The sequence below is a fragment of the Lathyrus oleraceus genome, chromosome 5, assembly GCF_024323335.1.
Source record: "Lathyrus oleraceus cultivar Zhongwan6 chromosome 5, CAAS_Psat_ZW6_1.0, whole genome shotgun sequence".
NCBI lineage: Eukaryota > Viridiplantae > Streptophyta > Magnoliopsida > Fabales > Fabaceae > Lathyrus > Lathyrus oleraceus.
This window is the reverse complement of record NC_066583.1, coordinates 505,459,242-505,480,360: the sequence shown is the minus strand read 5'-3', so window position 1 is coordinate 505,480,360 and position 21,119 is coordinate 505,459,242. Positions and strand designations below refer to the sequence as shown.

The window sequence follows — 21,119 nt, the reverse complement described above, 5'->3', positions numbered from 1 at the left end:
GCTTAGCCTTGACGGAGAAGAATGGCTAAGCACTCAACTTAGGATTTATGGATATGAAAAGGGGGTTAAGCATGCAACTTATGCTTAATAGGTATGGAAAAAAGGCTAAGCACGCAGCTCAGGCTTAATGGGTATGAAGGGCTAAGCATGCAGCTTAGGCTTAATGGGGATGAAGGGCCAAATGCAATGGGATTCAGGCTTTTCTAATTCGTGGGGCTAAGCACGCAACTTAAGCTTGATAAAAAAAGAAGGGCTAAGCACAAAGCTTAGGCTTAATGGAATTGAAGGGTCAAAATGCAACATGATTTGAGCTTTGCTGGGGAAAATGGGTTAAACACGAGGCTTAGGCTCCACTGGGGAGGATGGGCAAAATATAAATTTTAGGCTCTTCGGGGGAGAAGGGCTTAACATGAAAGTTTAGGTTTTAAGCTTGGGATAAATGGCCAAATGCAACAGGATTCGGGCTTTTGCTGGATATGAAGAGCTAAGCATGCAACTCAGGCTTTGTTGGGGAAGAAGGGCTAAACCTAAAAGTTTAAGCCTTATGGATTGACCAAACATAAATTTAGGTTTTTGAATGGGGAGGAGCCAAATCTGACATTTGGGCTTTATGCGAAAGAGGGGCCAAATCTGACATTTGGATTTGATGGGGAAAAGGGGGTCAAATCTAGAAATATTTGGGCTTGATGGGTATGTAAGGCTAAACACACAACTTATGCTTTTACTGAGGTTTGGCCAAATGAAATTTTGGGCTTTAAGGATCAAGGGGGCTAAACAACAAGTTTAGTCTTTTGTTGGAGAAAGAGGTATTGATCAAACAAAAGTTCGGATTTAGAGGGTTAAACAAAAAGTTTAGGCTTTCAACTGGGTAATTAGCCAAATACAAAGTTTTAGGCTTAAAGGATGTGGCTAAACAACGATTTAAGCTTAATGGGGAGATCGGGGGCTAAACAACGAGGTTTAGGCTTGCATTAGAATTGGCTAAACAAAGGTTTAGGCTTGAAAGGTACAAAATTCTAAGCAATCAGTTTAGACTTACTCGAGAATGGGCTAAATACAAAGCTCGGGCTTAAATGATGTGGCTAAAAAATAGTTTAGGCTTAATGAGAAAATCGAGGGCTAAACAACAAGGTTTAGGCTTTAAAGAGAACAAACAGGGACTAGACATACAGACTAGGCTTGCTGGAGAGTTAGCCAAACACAAAGCTTGGGCTTAGAAGATGTGGCTAAACAATGATTTAGGCTTAATGAGAAAATCGGGGGCTAAACAACAAGGTTTAGGCTTTGAAGAGAACAACCGGGGCTAAACACACGGTTTAGGCTTGCTTGGGGAATCTGGGGCTAAACAACAAGGTTTAGGCTTATTGGGGAAGATGTCCAAACACAAAGCTTGGGCTTGATGAGAGTATCACACATAAATAACAGTTTAGGCTTTACCAAGATAGGGCCAAATAGAATTTTAGTTTTATATGGTTAAAAAACAGTTTAGGCTTGTTGGAGAGTGGCTAAATGATAATTTAGGTTTACTGAGGGGATATAAGGGGCTAAACAAACAAGGTTTAGGCTTGGGAGAGACACAACTAAATAACAGTATAGGCTTCAAAGATACAAATGGCTAAACAATCAGTTTAGGATTGGATCGGGCTAAACAACAGTTTAGGCTTAAACAAAGTAGTGGCCAAATGAGATTTGGGCTTAAAGGATCCATGTGAAGGTCTGAAATAACAAGTTTAATAGAAAAAGGGGCTAAGCGAAGGTTTAGGGTTAAACAAGTGGGCAAATGGAATCTGGGCTTAATTGGGAGTATGGCTAAACAACAATTTAGGCTTTAAAAAAAAGAGGCTAAATGAAAGTTTAGTCTTAGACAAGTTTATAGAAAGGGTTTTACAAGAGTTCCAAGTAAAACTGGGCTTTTACTAAGAGTTGGAATAGGTTGGGCTTTGGAGAGGTACCAACGGATTTGGGCTTTGTGTTATACCCAAAAAGATTCAATTCTTAGAGAGGGGCCGAGCAAAGTCGGGCTTTAACAGGAGGCGGCCAAACAAGATTTAGGCTTGATGACGGGGCCATGCAAGGTGGGGCTTTGACAGGAAATGGCCAAAGGAAATTTGGGCTTGTTTCTTTCTTGTTAGAGAGAGCTTCATGCTATGTCGGATGATATGCGTGAGCAGAGTGAGATGAATAATGCATGACGGTTTATGCAATGGTTTTGAGTGTCCACAGATGACCCTGGGGTAGGTCTGGTATGATGGACATTGGGAGATATTTGCTTGGTTACAAGGCTTCTGGTTGACAGGTTATGGTATGTGTCTGACGCAACTTCCCGACATCCCGATCTGTTGATACTGTTGGAGGAGAGTGATGAGCCTGGTCTGGGTCGTTGGATGCCCCAGGCCTGATCTGAGCCGACATGCTGGAAATGATTACTCTGATGAATGACGATTCTTGTAATGTTTCTGGCCAAGGTGACCTTTGTGACCTCATGTCATTGTGCACTGTATGAAATATTTGGGTCCTGTGGTTATCCCTCAGACATTTTAAGATCAAAGTAAATTCAAGTTTTCTTTCAATGCTTTTGTTGTTATCCCCGACATTTTCAATACATTGTTTATTAGAAATAACAGTCACATTTTGCAAACAAGCAGAAAAAGTAAAAACAATGAGTACTTTTGGTAAAAAGAAATTTCGTTGATGAAAAATTGACCCATAAATGGGCAATTACATGAAATTTTAGGCCTTTTGGGTTTCAACTTAGCTGGTCAAATTTTAGGCGAAGTATTTTTTGATTGCGTCTCCATTTACCGGTGATGCAAGATCTTCACCGTCCATAATTGAGAGGTTCAAGGCTCCTCCAGAGAAAACCTTTCTCATAATGTATGGACCTTCATAATTGGAGGCCTACTTGCCTCGTGGATCTGTGTGAATTGGCAGAATCTTCTTCAATACCAGGCCTCTAATTTGGAGATTCTAAGGATGAACCTTCTTGTCAAATGTTCTCTTTAACTGTTTCTGATACAGGTGACTGTGATAAAGAGCTTCTAGGCGCCTATATTCGATGAGATTGAGTTGATTAACCCTCTTTTGAACCCACTCATCTTATTCAAGCTTGACATCTGTTAAAATCCTCAAGAGGCAACCTCTACTTTAATGGAAATCACTTTCTCCATGCCATATACAAGAGATAAGGGGGTTGCCCCAGTTGAAGTTCGTATCGAAGTACGATAGCCGTGCAAGGAAAAAGGTAGCATTTCATGCCAGTCCTTATATATCTTCACCATCTTCAGAACAATCTTCTTTATGTTCTTATTTTCTACGTTGACATCACCATTCATCTTCGGACGGTATGGCGATGACTTATGATGTTCAATCTTGAAGCTTTTACACAACTCTTTCATCATATTGTTATTAAGATTTAAACCATTATCCGTAATGATTTTGTTGGGAATCCCGTAACGACAGATGATTTCTTTCTTCTGAAAGCGAGCAACCACTTGTTTGGTGACGTTTTCATATGGTGAAGCCTTCACCCACTTGGTGAAGTAATCAATGGATACTAGGATGAAGCGATGTTCGTTTGAAGTAGTCGGTTTAATGCGTCCAAGGTGATGATATAACATTCAGAGGCATCGATGGCACATGTATTCTATCTGCATAGGTATGACATTTGTGGAATGTCTGCATATGGAAATAACAATCAACTTCCATTGTTGGCCAATAATAACCTTTTCTCAATATCTTTCTGGACATTGTGTTTCCACTAGAGTATATCCCAAAAGAGCCTTTATGGACTTCTGTTATAATGCAGTTTGCTTTGTGTTTATCCATGCATCTGAGCAAAACCGAGTAATAGTTCCGTTTGTAGATCACGTCCCTGCTTAAGAAGAATTTTACTAAGAGCTCTCTTAGGGCCTTCTTATCTGTAATAGATGCATTTTCAGGATACTCTTGTTTTTTAAGACACGTCTTGATGTCGTAGAACCAAGGTTTACTGTCAGATTCTTCCTCGGTTGCTAGACAATATGCAGATTTGTCCAGATGTTCAATGTGAATGTAAGGAGCTTCATTATTCCACTTAACCTTGAACATAAATGCTAAGGTAGCAATATCATCTTCCAGTTGATTCTCTTCCCTCGGGATATGACAAAAAATGATTTCATCAAAATAGAGAACAACCTTTATGACATTTTCTCTGTATGGGATCAATTTGCAATCAAATGTCTCCTAATCTCCTCTGACCTGACTGATTATGAGAGTTATGTCTCCGTATAACTTCAACGATCTTGATCCTTAAATCAATGGTTACTTCGACACGGAAGACACATGCTTCGTACTCTGCCATGTTGTTGGTGTAGTCGAAACATAATCTTGTAGTGAATGGAAGATGATACACAATTGGAGAAGTAATTATTGCCCATATTCCACGAACTTGTGCATTGGAAGCACATTCAAACACGAGCGTGCATCGTGATCCTGGTTCAGGTCCTTCCTCAAGGCCTGGAATATTGTAATTCTGAAAAATAAGATATCCTCATTTGGAAAACCAAACCATATTGGTTGATAATCTTCCACATATTGGTGTGCCAGATAGTCTGAGAGCACACTGCCTTTGATAGCCTTTTGAGTGACATATTGTATGTCGTATTCTGTTAAGACCAGTTGCCAACGAGCATCTCTTCTGGTAAGAGAAGGCTTCTAAGAGATATATTTGATCAGATCCATTTTGGATATCAATAGAGTTGTATGGGTCAACATATACCGTCTTAGACGTTTGGAAGCCCAGGCTAGGGCATAACAGGTTTTCTCATGTAGCGAGTACCTCTTTTTGCATTCGGTGAACTTTTTACTTAGGTAGTAAATAACGTGCTCTTTCCTACCTGATTCATCGTGTTGCCCAAGTACAAAACCCATGGATTCTTCCAGAACCATCAAGTACATGATGAGAGGTCTACTCGGCACTAGAGGAATCAAGATAGGTGGCTCTTGTAGATACTGCCTTTTTCTTTTCAAAGGCTTTCTGAAACTTATCATTACATTCAATGGCTTGATCTTTATAGAGTAGCTCGAGTATAGGTTCACACATTGTTGTAAGGTGTGATATGAGTATAACAATGTAGTTCAATCTTCCTAGAAAACCACGAACCTCTTTCTCTGTTCTCGGTGCTGGCATACTCTGTATGGATTTGACTTTATCAGGATCATCTTCGATTCCATGTAGGCTCACAATGAAACCTAGCATCTTGCTAGATCTCACCCTAAAGGTACACTTATTGGGATTCAGTCTCAACATGAATTTTCTCAATTATATAAACAACTTTTGCAGATGAATGAGATGGTCTTCTTCATTTTGGGACTTGGCAATCATATCATTAACATAAAATTCGATTTCCTTATGAATCATATCAAGAGTGAGAGTTACCATTGCCCATTGATATGTTGCACCAACATTCTTAAAACCAAAAGGCATAACCTTGTAAAAGAAGGTTCCCCACGAGGTAATGAATGTTGTCTTTCCATGTCTCTCGGAGCCATCTTGATATAGTTGTAACCAGAAAAGCCATCCATGAATGAAAACATAGAGAATTGAGCCGTATTATCCACCAACATGTCAATGTGAGGTAGTGGAAAATCCTCTTTCGGGGTCGGTTTGTTCAGATCCCTGTAATCAACACAAATTTATACCTTACCGTCTTTCTTTGGTGTGGGAAGAATGTTAGCAACCCATTGGGTGTAATTAGACACTTCCAAGAAACGTGCGTCGAGCTATTTCTAAACCTCTTCCTTGATCTTGGTAGCCATGTCAGGTCAGGTTCTTCTCAACTTTTACTTCATTGGAGGGCATTCTTCTCTAAGAGGCAATCTGTACACCATAATATCTATATCTAGCCCAGGCATATCTTGATATGACTATGAAAACACATCAACATACTTATGTAGAAGCTAAATCAACCCCTTTTGACATCATCATCTAGGGAAGCGCCTATCTCGATTTCTTTTTTATTGTCTTTGGTCCTGAGATTAACGATCTCCAGTGATTCCTGGTATGGTTGAATAAACTTTGATTCCTGTTGTACTAGTTTGGACAACTGCTCAGGGAGCTCACAGTATTCCTCACAACCCTCTTCGGTGTTGTAGATTAGACTTTCGAAGTCATAATGGGCCATAGCAATACAACTATCAATGGAATCTGAGACAAATATGAAGGTAGAGAAAAACAAGAAAGGAGGGTTTAAATTGTTTTAAAGATAATAAAAACTTTTTGGAAATGAGAAACACGCAAAATTAAATAATGTCAATACTGAATTTTTATATTGGTTTGCTTGAAATTCAAAGCTACTTTAGTCCACCCGACCAAGGTGATTTCACCTTTAATAAGGACTTAATCCACTAATCTTGAAAGATTACAAAAAAGATCGTCTAAGAGGATAAAGATCTCTTATCCCTCTCAAGTTTACAGACTTCGCAAGTCACTTGAGGAAATGCTTAGTGCTTCTAGGTAAGCAGAAATTACACAAGGTAAGAGCAAAAGAATTGTTCACACTTTTTTTGAGAAGCAACTCGTGTGAGAAAGAGAATGAATAATAGAGGTGAAAGTAGTGTTGTATTCTCGTGTGTTTCCGTTCTCTTCTTAGTGAAGTGTTCCATCCTTTATATATGAGTGATGAGAATACCGTTGAATGACAGGATCTTCTGGCAATGATGGTTGATTAATGTCATTAATCTCTGTGTTCTTTCCAAAGCAGTTTTGGGGAACTATAACTTTCTTCCTGAATTAGATTCTTTCCATAAGTGGAAGTCTTCATAGATAAGTCTTTGGAAATTTGATTCTGAATCAGAAAGTTCGAATATCAGAGTCTCTATTCAGCAAGTGTATCTTAAGATAGTTGCTTGTAGCTGACTGTCTTCAGAGGTTCTTCCTGATTGATTACATCAGAGTGTAAAAAGCTTTAGATCCTAGAGTGAGCTCTTTCGCTTCAGAGTGTCTGATCTCTCTGTTTGTTTTGTATGCTTCCTTTAATCAGAGTCAGAGCTTCTGCTTGAGTATCTTCTAAGTGATTATTCTGAACTAATGTCTGTATCTGATGAATGTCTATCTGACTTCTTTGATTAAAGTCCTGTACATTTAGATGAATTTTGTTAGGGTATCATTTTTGTTTCATCCTTTGTTATCATCAAAATCTTAGAGATAAATTGTAGATACTAGACTTGTTCTTACAATCTCCCCCTTTTTGATGATGACAAAAATTTTAGAGTGATGATGAAACAATGATACTATCAGCAAGAAATACAAAATAATATCTCAGATGCAGATGAAAGGTGACTCCCCCTGAGATCGATCATAGGATTTCTCAGAAGTTCTTACAAGATTTTCCTTGTGTGATAGCTAGTTTATACCATAGTTGTTATCTTGCATACCTTTAGTTTTCATAAGATATTAATGTGCGCAGTGCAACAAGAGGCTTAGATATATTTTCATCAGAGCTGTTTTTGTTCTCCCCCTTTTTGTTAGACTCAAAAAGACATAGCAAAAAGTAGGTAAAAAAGGAAGTTCATATATGATAAAGATAGGTACAAGTAAGCAGCAATTTAGAAAGAGAGTACAAAATACATAGCAGAAAACATAAGGAAAAACAACAAGAAAAGCCTAAGTGCCTAAGGGTTTGGAGGTGGAGGCATCCTTTGGAGTAGCTGAGTCAACAGGTTCTGAATATTGTTGTTGACGGAGTCCTGGTGATATAATCTTGCTCGCACTATCTGTTTCTCCTTCTGCAGCTCTTCTAGATTCTTCAGGACTAGAGGAGCGAAGTCAGAGTTTGATTTCTCCCTTTGAGCTAGAGCATCGGTGCTAGCCTTGGCAGCTTCTTCCGCAGCTATGTGTGCTACCTCTTCAACATCAGCTTTTGCTTTTTCCCCAGGTTCAACAGCAGCCGCAACAGCAGCATCTTCAGCAACAACCTTCTCTACAGCTTCTCTAACCCATTGTTCTTCTTCCAGAAGCGCTCTCTCTTCTGCTTCTCTTCTGGCATTTTCCTATGCCTCTCTGACCAGTCGTGCCTGCAGCCTTTCTCCAGCGTCTCTGATAAAGTCATTGCGGACTTGTTTAAAGAGACCTTTCAGTTTGAAAGCCTCAAAGGTCATCCATCTGATTACTCTGTTCCAATTAATCCTCACTATAGAGAGATCGTCATTGATACTAGAGTTTTCAAATTGACATCTGATCTTCTCCACTGAAGACTCATCAAATAAAGAGATTGCTTCTTCTAGGGTTGGGAAGGTAGGTTCTGGTTCAGGGTTGGGGGATGGAGATGATGGTGGTGTTTGGGTGGTTCAGCGGGAGTCTGAGAGGTAAGGATGATAATGTTTTTAGAAGGTGGTATGATGGGGGTTTCAGAAGGTGGTGTTTGTGGTTGTTCAGATGGTGGTGTTTGTGGTTGTTCAGATGGTGGTGGAATTGGTTGTTCAGGTGGTGGAGTGATAGCTTCTGGTTCAGGTTGTTGTTGTGAGGCAAGAGGACGAGCTTGAAGCTGATCCAGTGTGGGGGATTGATGGCCAGAGGATTTTGAGTCAGATGATAAGATGTAGTAGGGTGGATATGAATGTGTGGAGGAGATTGGTGAGATAGGTTCATTAAGCATTTCAGCTTCAGAAACTGGTAGGGTTGTGGTAGAGAGGTTGAATTTTTGAAACGGAGGTGATGGTGGGTTAGGGGTTGGAGTATCAGAGGGTTTGGTTGTAGAAGGTGAGGGTTCAGATTGAGTGTAGATAGGGGTGGTTTGGGGAAGAGAAGAAGAAATTTTCTTTAAATTGACAAAGCGAGAGGGAGGAGGCAAAGACTTACTTGGTGATTCGATCAGAGGGACCAGAGGTCTTGACGCAGAGGTTTCCCCCAGTTTTTCTTTCTTGGCCCTCTTTGACTTCCCAGAAGGTTCTCGTTGTCTCTTCATGAAGTTGGGTGGACGCTCAGGCAGCCAGTCCATAGAGTACTCTGAGATGTCAACTCCTTGGCTTGCGAGATCCTACAAATAGTGTGCCACAACCTCTGGAGGATCAACCTTGGAAAAGAGATAGAGGCCATTTGGAATCTTCCTTTGATCCTTGAGTGCTTCCCAGGAGGTATCTAATGAGGGTTTCACCCTGATTTTCTCAATCACCCCCATGCTCTTCAGATTGCGAGCATTTAGAGGCCTTCCAATGTCGACCGTGACATCTTCCATCAGATTGTGATGAATCAGGTGATCCACCAGCCCGCTCTCGATCAGAATGTCGAAGATAATCCTTCCTAGAGGGATGTAGGTTATGGGTTTCATGTTGTTTCTGGTGTCTTTGACAGAGTCTCTGAGGTATTTGAATAGCAGTGTTGGCAGGTTCAACTTGAGCCCTTTGTGAAGGTAGTAGAGTATGCACTTATGATCCGTGTTGATGTAGTCAGAGAGTTTGAGGCTGGGCGGTGATGGATGGTTCCCAGAATGATCTTCAGCCAGACTCGGAGGTTCTGGTGAAGTTCCTTGTTCTTGGAGGAGTTGCCTTCAGTGTTCTGTTGGAAAATGGTTGGGGCAATTTCCGAGGACATGTACTTTGCCCTAGGGTTGATATTGTAGATCCTTCTTCCCCCTGTCTTCTCCATGTTCAAAAGGGAGGCGATGGACTTCTCAGTGATGACGATCTTTACCCCTAGAACATGTGACACTATGTAATGATGATCTGAGTATGCAAAGCGCCATAACTCTTTTACTAGATAGGTATAGACAGGACCATAGAGCCTTTGGAAATAGTTTTCCCATCCTTGCATTTTGAGTTCCTTAGTAAGGTCTATTCCATTCCGCTTGATGTTGTCAAAGTCCACCAAAGATTCACACAAGACCTCAAGCTTGTCAAATGGAGTGGTAAGATGGATATGTGGTTAACGGTACAAAATGCGTGGTTCTTTGTAAATGGGGGTAGAGACAACACCGATTTTAGAAGTTGTTTGCTGAGAAGAAGTGGGAGGTTATTCCGTTGATTCCATTTGCTGAGAGTAGTTGTAGACGAATTGTTGCTGGGAATCCATGAGAGAGTTGTTGAAGTAGATGAAAATGATGAACGTTGATGAACTTTGAGGAGCTTGAAAAAGGAGAGATGTTTGTGTAGGTAGTGAGTGTAAAGTGTAAAATTGTGAATTGTGAAAAATATAAATACACATGGAAGGCATGCAAAACAACAACATTAGGAGCAGTTGAGAAGTTAGAGAATTAATGATGGCACATTAAATGAGTTGACACGCTTAGGAGAGACATGATTACAACTCATGATAGAAGTCTAATCCCCAAATCAGCGTACTGCTCGAGGAGATCTCAAGGGCCTGTCTCTTGATTTCTGCTAGACAGTTATCTAGAAGATCCAAGGTCAAACGCCAGATACCCGACGTTTTGATCTATCTGATCTCTAGGAATACCAAGTGTCGCATCCGCGAAAAAACAACCGGCGGGCTAAAACAAAAAAACAAACAGAGCCGCCACTGCGCGTTATTTATCCCAAGATAGGGAAAGGAAACGCTCAGAGAAACCTGGAAAAAGCATGGTCTCGCGACCAAAGAGAAAGGGTAAGGGAGTCGGTTACGCAAGGGGAAGGTATTAGCACCCCTCACGTCCGTCGTACTCGACGGGATCCACGTTCTAAAAGAAAGAAAAGGTTGCTAAAACATCACACACACACACACAAGGAACGCAGGTGGGGTTAAGAGGAAGGGAGCTCGCTAGGACATCGCATCCTATGCCTACATATCTCGTCTGGAACGAGAATCAGAGCTACTGTAGTTCGGCTCACGCACGCCAAACAAACAAACAAGCACACAGGCAAACATGGAGCCTGAATGCCAATCACTGGGCTTACATCAGCATCCGAACCAAAACACACGCACACTGGAACCCGAATGCCACTCGATGGACTTACATCAGCTTCCAAGCACACAACAACCAAACAAGTTAATAGGGAGTCGGGAACTCGAGCCTATAACTGTCAAGCACACACACAAAAAGAAAAAAAAAGTGCCCGGAGAGACCTCGCACGGTCTCCTGCCTACATACCTCGTCTGGTACGAGGATCAGGGCGATGTAGTTCCCCTGAAAGGGAAAGAAATTCTAGCCAGAAACCAAGGGAAGACACACTACCAGGGAGTTGTACTCGAGCCTAGTGTTATCATGCATCATTGCCCTATGTTATGGTTTCTACCTACTTGCACAACTGCAAGCTAATCCTATCCAGGAAAACAAGCATGCAAGCATCAACAGATCAAAACAAGCATTTCAAGCAAGTATTCACATAGCACACACTATATCCAGTCAAGTGGGCTCAAACAATGGGTTTGACTGCCTAGGCAAGTCATCTGTACAGGGGTAGTATTCGCTCTTAACCTTGCCATTGAGGGGCTAAGGTGAAACAGATGAAAGGTGAGTGAAGATTAGACTTCACAGCTCTTATCCCTGTCCAGGGAGAGCTTCAGACAAAGGAGCGTGGGTCCAGAATGGAGGGACCCTTCTACGCTCAAGACTCTGACTCGATTGTGCAACAGCACAAGATCTTGGGTTTGTGTCCCAATGCATCAACACAGTGGTGTGAGCAGAGGGACGACTCAACAGAATAGCGGGGGATAGATTGCATATCCCTTGGGTTCCGCCAATTGCCTCATAGAGGTCTTTACCTGCTTGGCACAAAAGTAAACAATCACAATCATCGCCTCTTAAGGAGGACTTCAGACAGTTGCCTGGCCAAGTAACAGGCCAGGTCTTCCAGACTACATGAAGACAAGAGAGTCTACCTCAACTGGTTTAAAAACCAAGCAGCAGCAAGCAAGTTCTTAAAGAACTGTAAGCGACTAAATGTACCTGAAATCAATCAAGTATCATCAGTACTCAGACAAACCAACAATAAACAGCAAAAGTCAATCTATACAGACAACACAAGTTAATGCACATAAGTGCAAGCCATGAGCTCAAGCTCAAGCATCAAACCCTACAACACAAAATCAATGTTAGTTTACAACATCAAATAATCTCAATTTACAACTTGAATTTCTCTCCTTAAGCCTTTTGCATTTCAACCTGAAAATCCACACCAAATGTGAGAAACTAGACCACTAGGCCAAGCCTAGGGTCCAAAGGGGATAAAAAAATCAAAACAGAAAGTGCAAACCAACCAAAATCACATTCAAACAAATTAAAAGCAAATGCAATTGGTCCCATGCTCATATCAATCACCATTATCATTTCATGCACAATTTAACATCAATCATGCAATTTGCAACTTCAAAAGTCCAAACAGAACTATCTCAATCAAAAGCATATCAAAACAATTCAATTAATTCCACAAAAATTCACACCTAAACAGGACACATTCAATGTATAGCATGTCAATTTTCCGCTCAATTGGACAAAAGAAAGTAGGTCAATGAAAATCAAGAAGTCCAGACACAATTATACAAACCAATTCAAGGCATCAACACAAGCATCCATTTCAATAATTCATAAAACAGTGACAACATATTAGAAATGAATGGGATCAAAACCATGATGTCCTACAATGTGTCTAGAATGCTCATACCAAATTTCATCTTCATCCAATACAATATGAGAATTTCACAAACAAAATGCCAACATGTGTCACACAAGGTTACCAAATGAGCACACAGAGAAGAAAATTATCAATCAATTAGAAAATGCAACCAAAAATTCCAGCAAAAATCACATGTTATCTTGACATATCAATGTTCATTCATGCAAAAAATTGGAGCAATTCAACATCTCTAGGTCAGGCAAATAAAATCAGAAAGTTGACCTAGCTTGGTGTGACACAAATTGTCACACCTAGATTCAAAAAATCATATCTCCAACACCAAGTATCCAAAAATCACAAACTCTACATGAAAATCACCATCAACATGTCCAGAATAAGCACAAACATTTTCATCCATTTCTTTAAAGGTATGAGCATTTCATGATGGATTTGGCAAAACATACAAAAATGTGACACATTCCACAAATCCTAGACCAATTATTTTTCTATACATGCAGAAAATCCACAAAAATAACCATTAAATTCTACACATCATCATGAGAATAATGCAAAAAATCTCACTCAATTTGGATGAAAAATGAGTGAGATATGAATTTTGGAAGTCATGGCATCAAAAATGAAATTAAAAAGAAAAAGAAAATGAAATAATAATTAAAATAATGCGCCAGTGGCATTTTTGTAATACTTATGAACTAAGCCAAAACGGCGTCGTTCCGAACATAAGCCAAGGCGCGCTCTGATTGGCCAGAGCTGGCGCCAAACACGAATTTGAATGAGGCGAGGCAAATGGAAGATCAAAACGCATATTTTCCAGAAAAAACTCCAAGAACTTCATCGTTCTTCATCATAACCAACTCAGAAATTGCAGAAAATGAAAATCCTCAAATCTCAATGAAAATCAACAAACTCATAGTCAAAAGAACCGTCTCTCAACAAGGAACATGAACATGTAATCTATTTCTCCTAATACCTAACATAGCAACGGGATCGAACGTTTTAAGTTATGCACATAAAACCTAAAATCGCGATAACTTTCTCTACAGTTAACCAATTCACAAACCAAGCATAGCATGATCATCTATATTCAAAGATCTATAAAACGCCTGTGATAATTCAAGAAATGATGAGATTCGATTTTGCACCTTAGGTTGAAGACAGTGATGATTCTTGATGTATTTGCGAGCCAAAACCAAAAACAGGTGAAGGAGAAGGTTGAGGAAGTTGAATGCCACGCCTAGCTTGATCCAAAACAGCTCCACGTGTGAGAAATCTCAATTTGCCATAGTTGAGCTCATGATGAACAGTCGAGGTTCTTGAAGATTCTTGCAACAATTCACCAAAACAGTTGGAGAAGAAGATATGTGGAGCACGAATCAAGAAGAATCAAGCAATTTCATGAAGAAATGATGGAGAAATCTTGAAAAATGTTGATGAAGATTCTTGAAGAATTGAGAGAAAATGGAGGGAAAGTTGGTTAGGTTCTTGAGAATTGTGATTATGATTTGCAATTCAGTTATGATTACACATTTATACTATCCCTTAATCACTCTCTTAATCACCAATTAGCAAAACTCATGTGATTAGCATAATATGAAACTTAAGTGCAAGTTCCAAAATGCCCTTGCCAAATATTGAACCATGACAGCTCATGACAGCTCAAACATCTTCTATTTGGCATTTGTGATGTGTTGCAAAAATCCTCATTCCAAAATTCCATGTATTTCTCAACTTGGACCATTTTGCCCTTGGATTTTAATTGTTGCACTTGAAAATTGACCTTTTGCATTGACCATTTTTGATGAATTTTGATTATGCACCATGAAAGTACATGTGAAATGGAGTTTCTCATAAAAAGATCACTCATTTTGGACACTCCATGTGAAAGTTATGCCACTTTGATTTTAGGCCTTTTTGGAAAATGAATGGACCATAACTTGCCAACCATGCATGGGAATTTCAAGTTCTTTGACTTTTTGGAGAGGTGAGAACAAGATCTACAACTTTAATGTTGAACAAATTTCCATTTGAAGCTTCTTTGGACATGTAATTTTGTGGTGAAAAACTTTCCATTTTTGGAAACTTCCATTACAAGTCACTTTCTATTTTTGGCAATTTTTCTCCTGACTTTATTTTCTTCATTCTTGAGCTTTGACATGTCAAATAAAACTTGTTTCAACATGAATGAAGTGTATCCAACTCTCTCCCACCTCCAAATCCATAAAATCAAGCACAGTTGACCACAGTTGACTTTTTCAACTGATAGATGAATTTGGCAATTTACTGATCAATCTGAGCCCCAATCTTCTAATGAAATGGCTCAAGGATGAAACCCTAGCCTCCATAAGCTCAATACAATCATGAAATGATCCCCATATCCATTGTAGACCCCATCTCCTTGCTATGCCCTGATTGGCCCAATGCAACTGATTAGGGTTGACCAGTGGTCAAAACCCTAATCTCAAGGTATCTGATCAAACACTTGAATCCCTGGCTGATAACAAGACCATGATGATGATGATGTATCACTTCAACCAAGATCAAGATCAATCCTCTTTGAGAATCATGAAACCCTAATTCATAGTCCAACCCTCAGATGGCTAATGACCAGTCAATAAAACCCTAGCTTGCATCATGACCTCCTCATCTTCTGATCAAGACTTAGGAGGATAACTTGCACAATGTAACCACATGATATGCAATATGCAATGCCTAATGACCTAAAATGATATGCAATATGTTAAGCTAGTCCCAAGAGAGGAGGGCAAATTTTGAGGTGTTACAGCTGCCCCTATTCAATCCACTGTGATCCTGTCGATATGAACAGCCTCGGCTTTCAGATGATCAGGATGAAGAGTGATTGAATACCCAGAACAGACGAACAATTTGCACTCTGATGGGACATAATTAACAACGCCTGTCAGAACCGGCGAAGAGACAATCTCTGAAAGAAGAATCCGTCGGGTACGGAGAAATGTCGGCCTGATCACCGAAACAGCAACGTCGACCTGGATACCAAAATAAGTGGTAACACAGGGATAACCAAGGCCTGAACACCACACCCGCTGGGGACTATTATCTCTTTCTTCCTTTCTTATGCTTTTCTTGAACCCCGAAATTTTTCTGATAATCTTTTTTATTTTCTTGAACCCCGAAATCTTCTTCTGCGCAAATAATCCTCAAATCACTGCATTTGAACCCCGTTCTCCTGTTTGCCAAAATAAATGAACCCCATTCTCCAGTTTGAACCCCAGTCGCCTGACGATAACTCGTGATCGCCATTGTAAACCCCGTCTCCAGAAAATGTCGCAACATTTCCCTTTCTCCATTTGAACCCCGCTCTCTAGAAAATGTCTCAACATTTCCTTTTCTCCATTTGAACCCCGTTCTCCAGAAAATGTCTCAACATTTCCTTTTCTCCATTTGAACCCCGTTCTCCCATCTCTCGTGATAATTCCGCTGGCAATGTCGGAAATAACACCAAACACCACCCTGAGGGCGACATATCAGAGGGTAAACCTTCACAAAAGGAAGGTAACATGTGCATCTCTTCCTTAGAAGACACCCATAACGACTTCCACTGGCATCCGCCAAAGTCTTAGGTGACACATGAACAGAAGATAATCCTGAGGACCTCATCCCGGATGTATTCTTCAACTCCAATCTCCATTTGAACCCCAGAAAATGCCTCAGCACCTCCTTTTCTTCGGTTGAACCCCGAAAATCGCGCTGATCGCGTAACATCCTTCGATTCACTTCCATCTCCACTCGATAGAAAAATTTCCTCCAATATCGCACTATCGGGGAACATTGTTGATCTGACGTCATGATGCTAAACTCCTCGGAGTAACATCTTCAACCAGGCACTGACCGATGACTGGGAAGGAACTCGACGTTTACCAGACATCAAATAATGATGTTTACAAGACATCGAAGAATGATGTTTACCAGGCATCGAACAATGATGTTGACAGGAATCAAACAATGATGTTGACAGGACATCGAACAATGATGTTGACAGGACATCTAACAATGATGTTGACAGGACATCGAACAATGATGTTGACAGGACATCAAACAATGATGTTGACAAGCATCAAACAAGGATGTTGACAGAACATCAAACAATGATGTTGACAGGACATCGAACAATGATGTTGACAGGACATCAAACAAGGATGTTGACAGGACATCAAACAATGATCGACCATACATTAAACAATGACTGGGAAATAACTCGACGTTTACTGGACATCGAATGATGATGTTTACTGACACCAAAGAAAACTCGACCAGACACTTACTGATGACTGGGAAATACTGTTGCTCCAAACTCACAATGCTGAACTCCTCGGAGTACCGTCTTCACCGTCCGGCAAAACCAAATCTCAAGCGGTAACCACGGCTCGAGTCGCGCTGATCGCGTAACATTTCTATTTCTGTCCGACGGAAAAGTTTCCTCCAGCATCGCACTACTGGGGAATATTGCTGATCTGACGTCATGATGTTAAACCCATCAGAGTAACATCTTCCAACTTCTGTCGAAACCACCTCTCAAACAATAACCACAGCTTGAGACTAGCTTATGCTTGCAATGATGCATGACTTTTTCTGCGTAATGCCCCATAATTATGGAAATGCTACGCGATTTATTATGCAATATGCTATGCTTATTCTACATGATGAATGCATAAAAAGCATCCCCCTCAAGGGACTCTTCTGGGGAGCACGAGGCACTCTGCCGAAAGGAACTCGTCAATACTCCGATCTCCACCCCGCTGGGGAATAGCACTGCTGCTGGGAAAAGGTAACCCTTGCTAGGGAAAAATCTCCTTTGCACCCAATCCGCTCAGGAAACTGCTGGGGATAAGAACCACTAACACTCTGTGGGGATACAGTCTTTTGACTTGCTGGGGATATCAATCCCGAACCTGCTTTGGGGAACCCTCACAGATACCTGACGACTTCACTGGGGAAATATTCACAGATAGCTCTGCTGAGGAGACAGCAACCTCCAGGCCTGGCGACTGGGGAAGCATCGATCTGACACCTGCTGGGGATAACCATCCTGACCCTGCTAGGGGAGCGAATGCCACTCCGCTGGGGACAACCCATGCAATCCATAGGTAGAATCAACTCAGCTGGGGATGCAAATATCAGTCCGCTACAGAAACTCATCCAATCCACTGGTAAGATGAACACTGCTGGAGATATATTTCATTGAAACCCGCTCCACTCGGGGAATAGCAACCTCCAGGCCTGGCTGCTGAGGAAACACCGTTTTAAACAGAGCCGGGAATAATCATCATGGCTCGGCTAAGGGATCCACAGACCTTTGGATCTGCTGGGGAGTTAGCCCTCACAACCCTGCTTGGGGACCCTCTAGGGAAATGAAAAAAGTTGGCACAGAACACCCGTCGACTCATCGAACCATGGTATCCACCTCCCATCTCGTATCGGCTTTCCACTTTTGAGAACTCCCAGACTCGTCTGGACCTTTTCTGCTCCATCATCTTGTATTCCCAATCGCTCCGCGCTCGACGGAAAGCGAACTCCTGGGGACTATACAAACTTTTCAATTTTCAGACTTTGAAGAGTCTTCTTGATTAATTCCAAAGGTCTCCGGACATCTCAACGTCTCTCATCATTTCTCTACCCATTCATTCGTCCCTGATTGGACCCCATGGGGAATTTCTACAGACTTTCCAATCTTCCGATTTTGAAGAGTCTTCTTGATTATCATTCAAGGATCGTCGCACGTCTCAACGTCTCTTTATCATCCCTTCATATTCATTCGTCCCTGATTGGACTCCCACGGGGATTTGTTTTTGTCAACAGCTTCCACATCACAACCTGCAAGTGAGTGAAAATACCTAACAGCACCTGCAAAACAGATCGTTAGATAAAACCGTGCCCCAGGCGTGTCAAGATTTCAACACTTAAGCCACTCAACCTTCCGAATAAGATTTCAAGCTTTCAATCTTATAAACATGCATTGGAAGAGACCTGTATGTCTTAAAATGCAAGATTCTTTATCAAAAATATCTGGATGTTTTTGCAATCAAAGCGGTAAACAAAAACAAAATTATTTGACTGAACATGCATTTTATTGATTGAAAAAAAGTGTGGCTCAAATGAGCAATACAAAGGAAGCAATTCCTGAAAAGAGGTAACCGCGCACAAAAGGAAAAAATCTATCCTAATGGCAATGTGAAACCCGTGATCTCATCGAGTTCCAACTCGGTTACACCCCATATGTCCTCAGACTCTCCATGCTTTCTGCCTTCTGAACAAGACGTTTCTGATTGATCCCTACCGGGTATTATCCATGATGCCTTAACCAAAGCAAACGATCATGCTGGACGCAGTTGTTCGTTTCAATCCCTATTTTGCCTGGACCGCCCTTTCGGGTTTTCAGTCCACCGGGATACCCGTTTTTGCCCAAGTCGCCTTTCCAGGTCTTCGACTTGCCGGGTGTACAGTTTTCCTTTTATCCCTAATTTTTGCCCGAACCTTTTTTCTGTTTTTGGTTCGCCGGGATGCCCATTTTTGCCTGGACTATTTTATTCTTTTCGTCCAGCGGGTCTCTTTATACGAAGTATTTTTTAACTGCGTCCGCATTCACAGGGGATGGAAAATCCTCACCATCCATGGTCGTTAACAACAAGGCTCCACCAGAGAAGACCTTCTTGACCACGAATGGACCTTCATAATTCGGTGTCCATTTGCCCCTTCGATCGTTTTGAGGAGGAAGGATCCTTTTCAGCACCATATCACCAACATGATATACCTGAGGTCGTACCTTTCTGTCAAAAGCACGCTTCATTCGTTGCTGGTATAACTGCCCATGACAGATGGCTGCCAGCCTCTTTTCTTCAATCAGGCTTAACTCTTCGTACCGGGTCCTTATCCATTCAGCCTCTTGCAACTTGACGTCCATCAGGACTCTCAAAGAGGGAATTTGAACCTCAACCGGTAATACGGCTTCCATTCCATATACCAATGAGAAAGGAGTTGCCCTAGTATACGTACGTACCGACATTCGATACCCATGCAATGCAAACGGCAACATCTCATGCCAGTCTTTGTAGGTTACCACCATTTTCCGCACAATCATACCGTCGGTGCATTCAAACGTTATCCGGGAAACTAAAGCTTATCCACCTTAACCTCCCCATCAGACATCGGAATCCGTTCGGATTCAGGGTCAGGCCCCTCCTCCGGGATCGGTTACTCTCAATCTTTCGATTAGAGCACCTCGAGATGTCTTCATCAGGGAATTCAAACTTCCTTGGTTGATAATCCCCAATGGGTTGCGGAGCGATGTAATCAGACAATACACCCCTTGATTGCTTTCTGAGAGTATCCCAAATCAGTCAACATTCTTTTGCTCTTTCGCAACCCGTCCGGTTAATGCTGGATTCTCAGATATGTACTTGATCAGATCCATCTTGAAATCCACAAAGTGATATGAACCAGCACATACTGTCTCAGTCGGCGAGCAGCCTATGCCAAAGTACATCAAGTTTTCTCGAACAGTGAATGTATTGTTTCACAGTCGGTAAACTTTTTGCTTAGGTAAATTGCATGCTCTTTTCAACAAGACTCGTCATGCTGACCCAATACACCTCGTAGACCCCTCGAAGGCTGTCAAGTACCAGATTAACAGTTTCTTTCCATAGGGCACTACAACAAACAAGACCTTAGACAACGCTTTTTTTAGCCTTAGACAGCGCTTTAAAGCGCTGTCTAAACCTCCGCTGCTAAAGGTTTAGACAGCGCTTTTTTAAATCTTAAAAGCGCTGTCTAAGCCCCCCCCCTAGACAGCGCTTTGGCCAAAAGCGCTTTATAAGACCCTCTTATTTTAAAATTTTTAGGTATACCTTAGACAGCGCTTTTGAAAAGCGCTGTCTAAGCCCCACCCCCTTAGACAGCGCTTTGGCCAAAAGCGCTTTCTAAGACCCTCCTATTTTAATTTTTTTAGGTATACCTTAGACAGCGCTTTTGCCTAAAGCGCTTTCTAATCCCCCCCTTAGACAGCGCTTTTTACAAAAGCGCTGTCTAAGGTACACGAAATTTTTTGAAGCTTTTGTTTTAAACCACATTTTTTCCAGGTTTATAAACCAGAATTTCTACCTGTTTTCAACCAGATTTTGACAGACAAATATCACATTTTATATATGCCATTTTGGCCTTTTTTCTACCAATTTTTGGCTAACAAATATATATATATACCAATTCAAACGAAACAAAATAAGGGGCATGACTGTGGGGTCAAAAAAAAAAATATTTTGCTGTTGAATGAATTTGTTAAGAAAAACACTCTGAGTGGCAACATCTATTGTAGCTTTAAAGAATGAAGGTCCTACTGCAAAACCATCCACGACTATAATGACGATATAATAGTATTACACAACCACTGCACTAGCAAACACAGTTTCCATATTACACTGATATCCCTAGTAAAATAAATATAGGATATTTTGTGTTGAATTAAAATTTTGGAAGAGCAAAAGTTTTGAAAATATGTAATTCTACACGTATGAAATCATTTTGTCTTTTTCATAAATAAATAC

General features: G+C 41.0%; 1 protein-coding gene across 1 annotated transcript; it reads right to left on the bottom strand.

Annotated features, from left to right (window-relative positions):
- Window positions 1–8,258: 8,258 nt before the first annotated feature.
- On the bottom strand, window positions 8,259–8,975 carry LOC127081649 (uncharacterized). The gene has a single exon (XM_051021887.1). It carries the CDS (start codon window positions 8,973–8,975, stop codon window positions 8,259–8,261), a length of 717 nt encoding a protein of 238 aa, XP_050877844.1.
- Between the last annotated feature and the right edge of the window lie 12,144 nt (window positions 8,976–21,119).